Source organism: Trichechus manatus, unplaced genomic scaffold (assembly GCF_000243295.1).
Source record: "Trichechus manatus latirostris isolate Lorelei unplaced genomic scaffold, TriManLat1.0 scaffold00126, whole genome shotgun sequence".
Lineage (NCBI taxonomy): Eukaryota > Metazoa > Chordata > Mammalia > Sirenia > Trichechidae > Trichechus > Trichechus manatus.
Window position 1 is genome coordinate 4791228 of NW_004444062.1, and position 14336 is coordinate 4805563.

At 37.2% G+C, this 14336-nt stretch overlaps 1 protein-coding gene across 6 annotated transcripts in view; it reads left to right on the plus strand.

The window, feature by feature from the left end:
- PDS5A (PDS5 cohesin associated factor A) overlaps window positions 1–14336 on the plus strand; it is a 169874-nt gene that overhangs the window by 93505 nt on the left and 62033 nt on the right. For all 6 annotated transcript variants that reach the window (XR_002825358.1, XR_002825359.1, XM_023738931.1 and 3 more), the window contains exons 16-17: window positions 2593–2732; window positions 9566–9681. Coding sequence is in view for 4 of the 6 variants with exons in the window: in XM_023738931.1 (XP_023594699.1) it covers window positions 2593–2732; window positions 9566–9681 (256 nt within the window). In the remaining 2 variants the exon portion in view is untranslated. The remainder of the gene's footprint in view (window positions 1–2592; window positions 2733–9565; window positions 9682–14336) is intronic.

The window sequence follows — 14336 nt, forward strand, 5'->3', positions numbered from 1 at the left end:
TCCATATGAAAGATCTATGACTACATTTTTTAGTCCCTCTTTTTTGTTTTAATGTTGTCATCTTTTACATATTGACATCTGTTTCCCTGTTTTCAGTGTTTTAGCTTTGATTTACTTTTGTGACTTCCCTATCTGGGTTGATATCTGGTTGCTCTGTCCTGTGTTCTAGTCCTGGGTTGTTATCTGATGTTAATGATTTTCTAACCAGAGGACTCCCTTTAGTATTTCTTGTAATTTTGGTTTGGTTTTTGCAAATTCGCTAAACTTCTTTTTATCTGGAAATGCCCTAATTTCACCATCATATTTGAGAGACAGTTTTGCTGGATATATAGTTCTTGGCTGGCAGTTTTTTTCCTTCAAGGCTTTACATACGTCATCCCCATTGCCTTCTTGCCTGCGTGGTTTCTGCTGAGTAGTCCGAGCTTATTCTTATTGACTCTCCTTAGTAGATGACTTTTTGTTTATCCCTAGCCGCTCTTAAAATTCTATCTTTGGTTTTGGCAAGTTTGTTTATAATTTGTCTTGGTGACTTTCTTTTGGGATCTACCTTATGTGGGGTTCGGTGAGCATCTTGGTTAGATATCTTGTCATCTTTCACGATATCAGGGAAGTTTTCTGCCAACAAATCTTCAACAATTCTCTGTATTTTCTGTTATCCCCCCCGTTCTGGTACCCCAATCGCTCGTAGGTTATTCCTCTTGATAGAATCCCACATAATTCTTAGGGTTTCTTAATTTTTTTAATCCCTTCATCTGATTTTTCCTCAAATAAGTTGGTGTGAAGTGCTTTATCTTCAGTCTCACTAATTTCGACTTCCCTTGCCTCAATTCTGCTCCTATGACTTTCTGTTGAGTTATCTAATTCTGACATTGTATTGTTAATCTTCTGGATTTCTGATTGCTGTCTCTCTGTGGATTCTTGCAGCCTGTTAAATTTGTCATTATGCTCTTCTCTAATCTTTTTAATTTTCCCTATTGCGTGTTCTACGTTTTGCTTAATTTCTTGAAGAGTTCTGTATATTAATCTTTTGTATTTTGCCTCTGGTAATTCCAAGAAATTTTCCTACTCTGGAAAATTTCTAGATTCTTTATTTTGGGAGCTTGCTGAAGCCATCATGGATTGTGTGATTTGATATTGACTCTTGTCTCCGAGCCATCAATAAGTTATTATATTTATTTATTTTATGTTTGTTTACTGTGTCCTAGCTTCTTGTTTTGTCTTGATATGCCCAAATAGGCTGCTTGTATGAGCTAGTTTGATTATTGGCACCTTTGAATGTCTAATGTCCTGTGACCAGGTGGTTAGATCTCTTTCTAGGTATGTGAGCTCAGGAGTCTGCCCACTCCGCCTGTGTGGATTCAGCTCAGGTGCCCAGGTAGACAGTCACGAAGTGTGGGTTGTAGGCTCTCATCTTAAGTCCTAGACAGGCATGGGTGATTGGTGTAGGCACAGGCATCTGGCTGCAGTAGGGGGACACACTCTGAGAAAGGCAGGGGGCTGACGGCCACCCCCAGGTGTCCAGAAGGAAGGCGTACCCCTATTCCCTCGAGCGCATAGGTGGGTGGGTTTGCAGCTGGACTATGAGCACCTAATGTTGTTGGCTGTACAGACTAGGGGCCACCTCTTATTCATGGGCCCCTATTGCACGTGGCTGGTTGGCATGGCTGGAGCCACCAGTCCTCAGGCCCCTGCTGTGGGTAGGTGAAGACCCCGCTTAATGGGCAGAGCTGTGTCAAGTGTCAGGAACGTGCCACTTCACAGCTGAAACAGTTAGAGTTCCAGTATATACCCTATTGTATTGTGGTAATGAGGGCCTACGCTATTGAGATGGGCCCACACAAGTCTTTGCAGGGGGACAGGCACTGAACGTTCGTGGATCCCTTATGCGTGTGCCTAGGCAAAGGAGCTGTGCCTACCCTGGGTTCCTGGCTTAGTGGAGCTGGCAGTTTATTTTTTCCCCTGTTTGTTAATTTGTTTACTCTCCCAAGGCAGGGAGAATGGCTCCAAACATGTGTCAGATGCTACTTCCGGCCCAGGGAGTCGGCAATTGCTGAAGCCGGTTTGGGACCCAGTGTAGAGCCGGGAGTGGGGAGGTAAATGGGAGAGAGGTTTTTCCTTAAGAGGGGTGTTTTTGATCTGCGCATTAGACCGTACACAATTACTTATCTTTCGCCGGATCAAGGGCTGCTTCTCACTGGTTCTGGGTGGCCGTGTAGACTCTGATGCTGGGTCTCTCCCGGTATGGAAAACACGCCTCCCCAGCACCGCTGCTTGCCTGCCTCACTGCTCACCCATGAGCTGATCAGGCCTGAAGGGCTCAGGCTGTCGCTGCGTCAGGTCTGGTAACTCCTCACTGTTTCCGAACCATCTCTCCCTCCTCCTGCTACTCAGTCTGGTTCCTCAACTCTGCCTATGATGTTCAGGGCTCCCAGATTGCCATATATAATTGAATCACTTGTTTTTTCATGTCTTTGTTGTAAGAGGGTCCACTGGAAGCGTCTTTGACTACTCCACCATCTTGGCCCCGCCTCTGCTTTTAGTTTAGTAGATTAGCTTTCCTTTGGTAATGTTAATTCTCTTTTAATTTTATAGAGAATCTGCCTGACCCTGGGAAAGCACAAGATTTTGTGAAGAAATTTAACCAGGTTCTTGGTGATGATGAGAAGCTGCGATCTCAATTAGAGTTATTAATCAGCCCAACCTGTTCATGCAAACAAGCAGACGTTTGTGTGGTTAGTAAATTATACTTTTACATATATCCTCCTAGCTTTAGACACAAATTTATTTTTTGTTAAAGCCGGTTTTACATGCAGTGTTTTGTTTGTGTGTTTTCAACAACATGTTGAACTCTGCATTACCTGGGAGTATATTATCTGTGGTCCATTTAGTTCTTTCCTCCAGGAAAAAACTTGAGAACTAAGCCAGGGAGATTGGTCCTAGGAATTTCCGGAATAAAGTGCATTGTAGTTTGCAGACATTCATTGAGTGAATGATAAGAATTGTCTACATGCTTATGTGTGCATGCTTTTTCTTGTGTATGAGCATGGAAATGACCCTTATCAATAAATCAACAATAGCCACTTAGCCATATATGTGATTTCATTTTTCTGTTTGTAGATAATGTAATTCTTTTTTAGACCTTTGACCTCATTCTATTCTTAGACCCCTTATTTTATAGAAAACCAGTATCATTGAAACTTTCAGGAAGGAAACCTTCATTCATTCATTTATTCAGTATCTAATGAGACAGAGTCCTAGGTTTGAATTTCAGCCATACCATTTACTGCCACCATGACCTTTAGTAAGTTACTCAGTATTTCTGAGCCTCGTTTTCCTCATTTACAAATATTATCCACCTCATAGGGTTGTTAAGAGAATCAGGTGAAATGAATTAATTTTAACATAAATTTGCTAATCCAGGGCTTCACACTTCCCTATAAGTTTTAAATGATGATAGTTCTTACGGTATTACGTGTATATGACAAACATTATGCTTGGGACTAGGGCTACAGGGATGAATAAGAGAAAGAGAATTAGTATAGTTATTTATGTCTAATTTTTGTCCCAGAAAGGATTGTTGTAGTTGTTGTTCTTGTTAGGTGCTGTTGAGTCAGTTCTGACTCATAGTGACCCCATATACAAAAGAATGAAACAGTGCCCATTCCTTCACCATCCTCACAATCATTATTATGCTTGAGCCCATTGTTGCAGCCATTGTGTCAGCCTGTCTAGCTGAGGGTCTCCCTCTTTTTCACTGACCTTCTGCTTTACCAAGCATGATATCCTTCTCTAGGGACTGGTCCCTCCTGATAACATGTCCAAAGTACATGAGACCAAGTCTTGCCATCTTTGCTTCTGAGGAGCATTCTGGCTGTACTTATTCCAAGACAGATTTGTTCATTCTTCTGGGAATCCATGGTATATTCAGTATTCTTCACCAACACCATGATTCAAAGGCATCAATTCTTCCTTGATATTCCTTAGTCATTATTCAGCTTTTATATGCATATGAGGCAATTAAAAACACCATGGCTTGTGTCAGGCACACCTTAGTCTTCAAAGTGACATCTTTGCTTGTTAACACTTTAAAGAGGTCTTTTGCAGCAGATTTGCCCAATGAAATATGTCATTTGATGTCTTGACTCCTGCTTCCATGGGTGTTGATTGTGGATCCAAGTAAAATGAAATCGTTGACAACTTTTTCGCTGACCCTGTACCTTACCAAGCATGATGTTCTCCAAGGACTGGTCCCTCTTGATAACATGTCCAAAGTACATGAGACAAAGTCTTGCCATCCTTACTTCCAAGGAGCACTCTGGCTGTACATTTTTCAAGACAGACTTAATTGTTCTTCTGGCAGTTAACTGTATATTCAATATTCTTCACCAACAGACAGAAAGGATTAGCTTTGAATAATTATTAAAATATAGGTGATAAGGACTATAATAGATATGTGTGTTTTTATGTATATATTATGTATGTATACATTATGTATATGTATACACACAGATACATACACAAAGTAGTCTGGTTAACATCAAGAAGGTATCTTTCAGTCAGTCTAGACATAGAGGGACTCTAAGTGGATCTAAAAGACCAGTAATTAGGAGGACATGGAGGGAAGTTCTTTTGGAGATGAAAGTAGTAGACTTTTCTATCAGTGGACTTTTACTTGTGGATATACCAACTGCCCAGACTACCTCACATTCAGAAATCCAGACCTGGGTAATTTGCTGAGAACATTTAAGAGTCTCATTAGAGTGTAGCTATGGGCCAAGCTTGTCCCACAGGCCATAGTTCGCCAACTGTTGTTTTAAAATATTTACATTTAAAAAAAAAAAATTCATTTACTTCTTTGGCACTTAGAATTTCAGTTCCAGAGTACTCTCTCTTGCAGAGCATCAACTAATATAATTGGATCATAGAATGAAATAGCTTAAAAATACCTTAGAGATACTTGGTTTAACCACTTCATTTTACAGATAAGCACATTGAATTTTAGGGATGTAAAGTTTCTCATTCAGCATTTCATAGCTAATTATAGTGGCTGAGCTGCAGATAGATCGTAGATCTCATAAACTCTGTACATTACATCATTCTTTGCAAGAGCCAGTACAGAGTACTGCTCAAGAAATGTGAACCTGAAGAACACTCATGTACTACTTTTGGTTTGAGAGAAATAAGAATTGAGCTTATGTTTGAAAATATGGCATGGAAGTGAATCCCTACAATTTATTAGACCAGAAATATGTAAGGTTTCCCAATCCAAAACGTGTATGCAGAACAGATGTCTTGTTACCAAAATATCTGGGAATGAATGCTCCAACCATGCAGTGCCGCCACAGAGTCAGCATGATTTTGGGAACCAGAAAGGTAGAGATGAGGACTTTACTGCCACTGGAAAGAGCATGCTAATGATACCTTCTTCCTAGCTCTAACATCAGCTATCGTTTTGTGTGACTTAAGTACATTATTTAACTTATCTAAATGTTCTCTAGTGTAAAGTAGTACTAATAATACCCTTTAAACATTCAGGAAAACAACCACTGTTAGAAAAAGTTCATGCCATTTTCCAGAATATCTGTATCATTTAGTCCTTCTCCCCAAGGGTTACGGAATATTAGTTGCATATTTCCGCTAACATCCCTATTCCTTTTCTCCTGGTAGTTTCATTCTGAAGTAGAAGAATAAAGAAGTAGTATGCAAACACTTAAAATTTAGTTTCTGTCATTTTATGCAACTTTCATTCCATCTTTGAGAATCCCTTCTCTGTCCCCTGATAATGTGTATTTACCACTAGCTCCTTTTTTTCTAAAGTTCAATCACTTCTGAAAGGCAAATATTAATAACAGAGTTAGTGGGAATGAAGATCAAACATTTTTCTTCTCCATCTTAGTTTCATTGAAAAATTTTTAGCAAGAATTCTTTGAGGAAGGAATAACAATAAAGACATACTGTGGATTAATGCATGTATAATAGAGGGGAGAGGGATGAGAATTATTATTGAAATATGTGGTATATGAGATTTGCTTCCCCGTTAGACTTCAGGTTTTGGTCCTAGAGAAAGACCACGTATTTGCCATAGCTTCAGCTCTCCTTGCTGTTTTATGTTCCAGCGTCTTCCTGTGAGGTTCCTGGCTGGCACAAATGATTTATACTCATCTACTAACTGAAAGATTGGTGGTTCGGACCCACCAAGCAGTGCCATGGAAGAAAGCCCTGGCAGTCTGCTTCCGTAGAGATCACAGCCACAAAAACCCTATGGAGCTCGGTCCTACTTCGTAACACATGGGGTAGCCATGGGTCAGAATCAACAACAGCAACGGGTTCGGGATGTTTTGTGGGTTCTCTTGCCTTCCTATGACAGTGGTTCCCAAATTTTTAGAATTTCCTAGAAACTTGTTTATTCAGCATTAAATGAGACAGAGTCCTAGATTTGAATTTCAGCTACACCATTTACTAACAGTTTGACAGTTAGTAAATTACTCAATATTTCTGAGCCTCATTTTCCTCATCTATAGATATTGCCAACCTCATAGGGCTGTTACAAGAATCAGATTGCCTAAATCAAGGCCCTGCCCTGCCATATAGAATTTAAATAAATGGTAGTTCTTAGGATATTACAAGTATATGACAAACATTAGTGATTCTTAGAATAGGCCTGGAGTGGGATTTTGAATCACCATTTTTTAACAAGTCTCAAAGTGATTTTAATTGGATCATTCGTGGACCACACTTAAAAAAAAAAAACCTATATGGGGTTGGAGATGCATTGTATCTTCAGAAGTCCAAATATTACTTGATTCCTTGATCAAGCCTGTATCTTTAACAAACACTGTTTAATACAGAAACTTGTATTATGCATGGTCTCTCAGAGCTTGCACATTAGGTAGACAGATAATTCAGTAGAGAATAGAGTGTGTTAAATGTTCTTGTAGAGTCATGTGCTTTGGCAGCAAAAAGGAACAGCACCCATCCCAGGCAGGGGTGGATGTGGGTCAGGGAATGGCTTATTCTAGAATAAGTCTTAAAGGATCAGTAGGAATTAGACCACAATGTCAAAAATGACTGCCATATTTCTAGTCTGGGTGACTAGATATCAGAGGAGATGCCTTAGGGGTGGGAGAAGTTAATGGATCTAAGTGTGTGGCCTCTCAGCAGTTGTGTTTAGAAGTCTGAAATTCAGGGCTGATTGGTATAGATCATCACAGTTATATCTTCTGGAGGCACTAAAGAAGGAAGTGTGGGAGAGGTGCTGATTTAGTCTCTTATGTTATTTGGCCACATTCATAAAATGTTCCCCATTTTCCTTTTTACTTAGCCTTTAGCGAGAATGATGCATATCTCACTTTAATATGAAAGTTAAACCTTTGGAAATCACTTCTTGTGAGAAATTGCAGTGTCCTTATCCAGTTAACTGATTCCAACTGTGAAAAATACTGATAAAATTGAGTCTCCTTAGCAGTCATTTTGATAAGTTGTGGGAAGGAAAGGGGTATGAGGGGGAATTACCGGACAAAATTCATTTTTTACTGTTAAAAATGAAAAATATATGAAGAGGGAAAGGCATATATGGATATAGCATTTTTTATGCTCTTTTTTTTGTAATAAAAGGATTATTAAATTATAAGATAATTGAGAATATGTAGGGGCTAGTTCTTTATTTCTTTGATATTCCTTAACAATGCCTAACTTACTAAACAACTTTTGTAACTACTAAATAGGTATTAGTCATAGTAGTAATCTACCATTAATAGTGTAGATTTGATAGAAATTTTTGAAACATTGTCAGCAATACAGAAGACTTTTTTTTTTTTTTTTTTTACTGTTTCTGCCAGCTGTCATTTCTTAAAAGGATTGCATATTGTTAATTCTGGTTGAAGCTTTCTCAACTATTTTTCTGTTATAAAACTTGTTGGTTTTAGGTGTGTATGTGTTTGAGTTATGTGTGGGTGTGCTTTTTCCTTCAATGTCTAAAGAAAACCATTTATTTGTTAATACTTACTGCCACAACCTAATCTCGTTTCGGAATTTCAGCTGTGTATCCCCAGTATCACTTAAGATTATAACAAATATAATATCTTTAAATAATTACTATGGGAGATTTCCTAAATATTGCCAGCATAAAATATCATAGGGTGTTATCTAATTGTATGACTGTTATATGGGAATGCAGAAAAGTCAAGTTTTAAGAACTCTGGCTTAATCTAGTATTGTTTATATATGTAAGTGTATTTTATATATTGCTGGTATTGTATTTATATAATTGTAAATTATTTCTCCCTTTAGCATTTACTTTTTAATTTTATCTATGTTTGTACATAGTGCCGTAACTGCCTTTCCTAATACCTAGTTTTTCCATGTATTAGTAACCTAATAACCTATTCTAACTAAGTGCTGAATAAAAAGTTCTTATTTTTTTAAATGCTGAATTTTGCACAGTTAAATACAGCTTGCTAAAATAAATCAGACATCTCCTAATGACTAAGAAATTTTCTTCAGAATCTGAGTCCTTCTAATTTACACTCTAATAACAAATATGGATGGTATGTAACTTAGAATGGCCTTTGTAATTTGTGTTAAGATGTCACTGAGACTATAGTAGAAATCTCTTTTTCTTTCTCCCTTGTCCTCCTGAACATATATCCTAAAATATTATCTTTATGAACCAAAGCTTATAAATACAACTGCCATTAGTTATTATTTTATAGTTTTGGAAACTTTTATTGTTGTAAAAATATATATAACACAACATTCGCCAATTCAACATTTTTCAGGTGTACAGTTTAGTGATACCAGTTATAATATGCAACCATCATCCATAATCGAATTTGGAAACATTTTTAACGTGCATTATCTCTTCAGCTAAAATTTACATTTCCTAATCAGAGGTATTCAATTAAAAGCCTTGTTATTACAGGAAATTTCTTTCCCTAGTATCCAGCACATTGTCTTTTTGTAGGAGCTATTTGATATAATACCACTATGTATGCGCTTAAATTGAGAAAGTTACTTTTACTTTTGGGTCTATGAAACAGACTGTAGTAATTCTATGTCTAAGTTATAAATAATTAAAACGCAAGAGGAGTACATGATATTCATCTATCCCTCAACTGTGTTCTTCCAGAACTGAAAAACTTTACAAATACTTACGTATTTATGAATCTCCTCTTTAAAAAAAAGAAATTAATAACTGAAATAAAACAATATTTTGTCAAATTATAAAAATAATAAAAGCCAAATAAACATATATCTAAAAGTATAAATGGTTCTTTTTTTTTCAAATTATTATATGAAAACAGATTGTTATACTAAACAGTAATTTCATGGCAGAGATAATGAGACAAAAGACATAAATCACACAGAAACCACATCCTCCCCTTTCTGTTCTCCACTATCCAGATTTTGCAGACAGTGCTCAGTTAGGTGTATAAATTATAGTTAAAAAAATGTTTAGTTCTGTTGATTTCAACTCTTTTAAATGCTTTTGATGGCTACTATCATTTTCATTTGGAAAAACATGAATGTGAATCATACTTATGGTAAAACTCTTTCTTTCCTATAGAGAGAAATAGCTCGGAAACTTGCAAATCCTAAGCAGCCAACAAATCCTTTTCTAGAGATGGTCAAATTTCTACTGGAAAGAATTGCACCTGTGCACATTGATTCAGAAGCCATAAGGTAAGCTAGGAAATATATTCACTCAATAAAAAAAGCTATAATCTGAAATTTCAGTGTTGTAAAATTAAATTCTGGGCTCCTGAGGAGATCTAAAAAAGTTTCTTATGTACCCTTTTAATGGCAGAAGCATACCTCATCATCATTTAAGTTGAGAGAAGGACCTATTCTTTTTATGGACTATGGCTTCCTTTAATTTTTTTTTAAAGACTTCCTGTGTTTATGTTTAGCCCATATATGCTCATTAAAGAAAATCTAGATCATAGAAAGAGGAATTTTAATCTGTAGATGTGTCAGCCCACCTCTGACCTTTTAATTCATTTTAATGACCACATAATCTGTAGTATGTATTATACCACTATTCATTTGAGAGATGTGAGAACAGTATATTGAAAAGAGCACAGAATTGCCGTTAAACCAATCTGCTTTCCAAGTATACCTCTATTATTTACTACTTTGTGACTTTAAAGAAGTCCCTTAATTTGTCTGGGTTTTAATGTATTTTCAGCTTTAAAATGATTATAACCAGGGCTGCAAGCCAGTTCATTCTGGTTCAAACCCCTGCTGAATATTTGCATATTTAACAAGTTCCCAGGCGATGTTAATGCTACTGGTTAGGAACCAGTTTTGAGAACCACTAGTAGAGCAGTGGTTCTTAAAAATTATTATACCGAAGAATCACCTGGGGATCTTGTTAAAATGTAGATTCTGATTCAGTATATCTGGGATGGAAATGCAAAATTTCAGCAAGGGTTAGAACCAGAACAAACTGATTCGAAGCCCTGGTTATAACATCTCCTTGTTGTATTGTTGTGAGAATTAGAGATACAGAAAGTACACAGCTTGGCATAAACCAAAAAAAAAGACCAAACCCTTTGCCCCTGAGTCAGTTCCAACTTGTTGTGACCCTATAGGACAGAGTAGAACTGCCCCATAGGGTTTCCCAGAAGCGGCTGGTGGATTCGAACTGCTGACCTTTTGTTTAGCAGCTGAGTTCTTAACCACTGCACCACCAGGGCTCGGTAATAGATGTTAATTGACATCTTTTTTTTTTTTTTTTTTAATTCTATTCCCATAGTTTCATGCATTTTAGTTGTTTCTAATGATTTCCTGTTTTAAACTTATATGAAAGCTTTTCTCGTACTAATTATTTTTTCCAGTAGATAAGCTATGTATCTTTTTCTCCATATTGGGTTGCTATGCAGAACTTGTTGACTTCTCTTACCAAACAGCCTAGAATTAAGAGATGTGGTTCTAGTGCTCAAGTTTCTGGTTATTTCACCTTATGTGAATCACTGTTGTAGTTATATTGAAACACCTTTGTTTGCCTACTTCATTTTTTCTTTTTGAGTTAGTTTTCCTTCTCCTCTAATCTCTGTCATTTAAAAATCATCATTTACAAATAAGAAAACTAAAATTCTGAGAGATTATGTAATTTGTACATAGCTGGGTAATGGCAAAAACATTCTTAGATTTATTATTTCCATGTTAGTGTTCTTTCCTCTGCACCATTTGATTTTAACCAGATAAATCAAGAATTATATAGTAAAAATAGAGACCCTTGTCTCTGCGGGTTGACTTTGAAATAGACATGTAATGTCATCAGGAAGCCCTTACTGTTTGTCTCCAAGAGGCCTCACAGTATTTCACTTCTTCAGTAAAGTATAATAAGCCAGTGTTTGATCTCTAGTCTCATAAGCCCAAAAACTTCATTTTCCCAGTAGCATCATGGATTGTTTGGACTCAGAAAGATTGATTCACAGTTAGCATTTCTAAAAGACTAATTTTAAGCAAATGTCAATTTATTAATTTTTAATGAAAAATATATAATATTCTTTCCCTGAACCCAAATATATGTGGAATATTAAATTATTAATAGTTGTTAGTTGCTATCAAGTTGGCTCCTACTCATGGCAACCTTGTGTATAACAGAATGAAACCTTGCCTTATCCTGTGGCATCTTCATGATCGTTGGTATGTTTCAGCCTGTTGCTTTGACTGCTGTGTCAGCCCATCTCATTGAAGATTTCCCTTGTTTTCACTGACCCTCTGCTTTACCAAGCATGATGTCCTTTTCTAGCAATTAGTCTTTCCTAATGGCATGTCCAAAGCACGCAAGCCAAAGTCGCATCATCCTTGCTTCTAAGGAACATTCTGGTTGTATTTCTTTGTTCTTCTGGCAGTCCACAGTATTTTTAATATTCCTTGCCAGCACCACAATCCAAATGCATTCTTGTACTGTCTTATTTATTCATTTAATTTACATTTAATGGGGCAATGAGTAAAGTACATTGGGAAACTGAGAAGGAAGATTACATACCCAAATAGTACAGGATGGGTTTGTTGTTAGGGAAGGCTTCTGAAATAGATGACACCTAAGATATGTAGTGAAAGATCAGTAGGAATTAAGACATTAACCAAGTAAAGATTGCAAGGAGAAGAGCAGTCCAGGTCAATAGCTGATATCCTTGGGTAGATTACTTAAATTACTCTGAGCTTCTGTTTCCTCACCTGTAAAATGAGGACAGTAATAATTACTACTATATAGAGTTGTTGAGATGCTTTAAAAAATATGGGTATGCAAAACACTTAGCATAGTGCCTGACACATATAGTAAGTGCTAAGTAAATGTTAGTAGCTTTTCTGTGAACTGGAGTCCTTGAGTAGTACAAATGGTTAACATGCTTAGCTGCTAGCCAAAAGGTTGACAGTTCAAGTGTACCCAGAATTGCTTTGGAAGAATGGCCTGGTGATCTACTTCCAAAAAATCAGCCATTGATAACCCTGCAGAGCACAGTTCTACTCTGACACACATGGGGTTGCCATGAGTCAGAATCGACTCAGTGGCAGTGGTTATTCTATGAACTAAGAAACAGCAGACACAAAACAACAAAGGCAAAAGGGATCAAGAAGTTTATAAAATTGCATATATTTTACTGTGACCATAATGTGGGGTTTTGGAACAAGGGGTTAGGGGTAGTAGAAACTCATGAATGAAGATAACCCTTTTTTTTTGAGTATTTTGGTTTTCCCGACTTGTGTCCATGCAAGTATACATACATAAGCTGCAGTTAGTTATCAGTCTGTAGATAGACAGTGGGTGACAATGCGGTCACAAATGTGATAATGGTTGAAATCCAGGAGAGAGGGTAAGGTCAAAAAGAAGATTGAGGATCGAATCCTAAGGAAAATTGACAGTGAAGGGGCTAGCAGTAGATAAGGAATTCCTTTTTTTTTTTTTTTAAACTTTTTAAGGAGGAATAGTCAAATTGTAGAGAATCAGGAAAGAGTGTTATAACAGAAGCCAAAGAAGATATTAAAAGGGGAAGGTGTCAGAAACTACTCAGAAGTCAAGTAAATTAAATACAGGTAGTCCTCGACTGCCAATATATTGGAGTTGTAAGGAACCACATTTGTGACCATCTTTCTTTTTTTTACCATCTTATAGTTAGTAATATGTACCATGTACAATGTTGCAGTGCGTAATTTGCTGATATCATTCTCACATGTTCACTGGCAGATGTTCAGTGTTATGATTTGCTGTTCAAAACACTGCCATATAGCAGGCAGTAATGAAAGCTTAAAAAAAAAAAGGTACTCAACTTACATCAGAATTGACTTACGATGGATTCATTGGAATGGAACCCCGTCGTAAGTCAGGGACTATCTGTAGTGGAAAACATCCATTGGATTTAGAAAAGGAGGGAAAAAAACAGAATGGCTAGAATAGTTTCCATGGGGTGGCAGGGGCAAATCCAGATTGCTATGGGTTGAGAACAGCATAAGGACAGTGCTTACCAATCTTTCCCACATCATGGCACACTTAAAAAATGTTTTGTTTTGATAATATTTAAACAGAGAAGACTGCTCATGCCTGGAAGTCATTGGCCTAGCTCAGCAGGAGTCTACTAGGTCCCACTTGGCTGCTTTGAGGGCCAGTGAAATCAAAGGGATAAATACCTTGGCACGCTCTTAACCTCTGCTTTAGGAGATAAATTAGGACATACGGACAGCCAGTGTAGACAGCTTGGCTATAAAGTAAAGGAGAACAATGAGATGATGGAAAGAGAATACATTTGAAGAAGGGTATTTTGTTGTTTTTAGTGAAGGACTTTTGAATATTTAAACTTTTGAAAGGAGCTAACAGAAAAGTAAGAGGTTGAAGATGGGGGAAGGGGGCTATAATTCAGCTCCCTGAGGAAGGAGAATAGGAAAAAAGATGGTAGAAAATAATGGACACAAGTTAGATGATACAAGAAGGTAGAGTATGGAAAATTAAGAGTTCTCTCAAGGCCTCCATTTGTCTCCATTTGGCTAAAGGTAAGGTAGTCTGCTGAAAGCAAAGATTTAGATATGAGTAGAATGATGGGGTTTTTTTTTGTTTTGTTTTTTTGTTTATTGTTGTAGTTTAAATGAAGTTTACATTTCAAGTTAGTCTCCCATACAAAAATTTATACATACATCGTTATGTGACCCTAATTGCTCTCCCCATACTGTGACAGTACACTCCTCCTTTCCACCCGATTCCCCGCCATGTCCATTCAACCAGCTCCTGACCCTCTCTGCCTTCCCATCTCACCTCTGAACAGAAGCTGCCCGTTTAGTCTCTTGTATCTACTTGAGCTAAGAGGCACACTCCTCACGAGTATCACTTTATG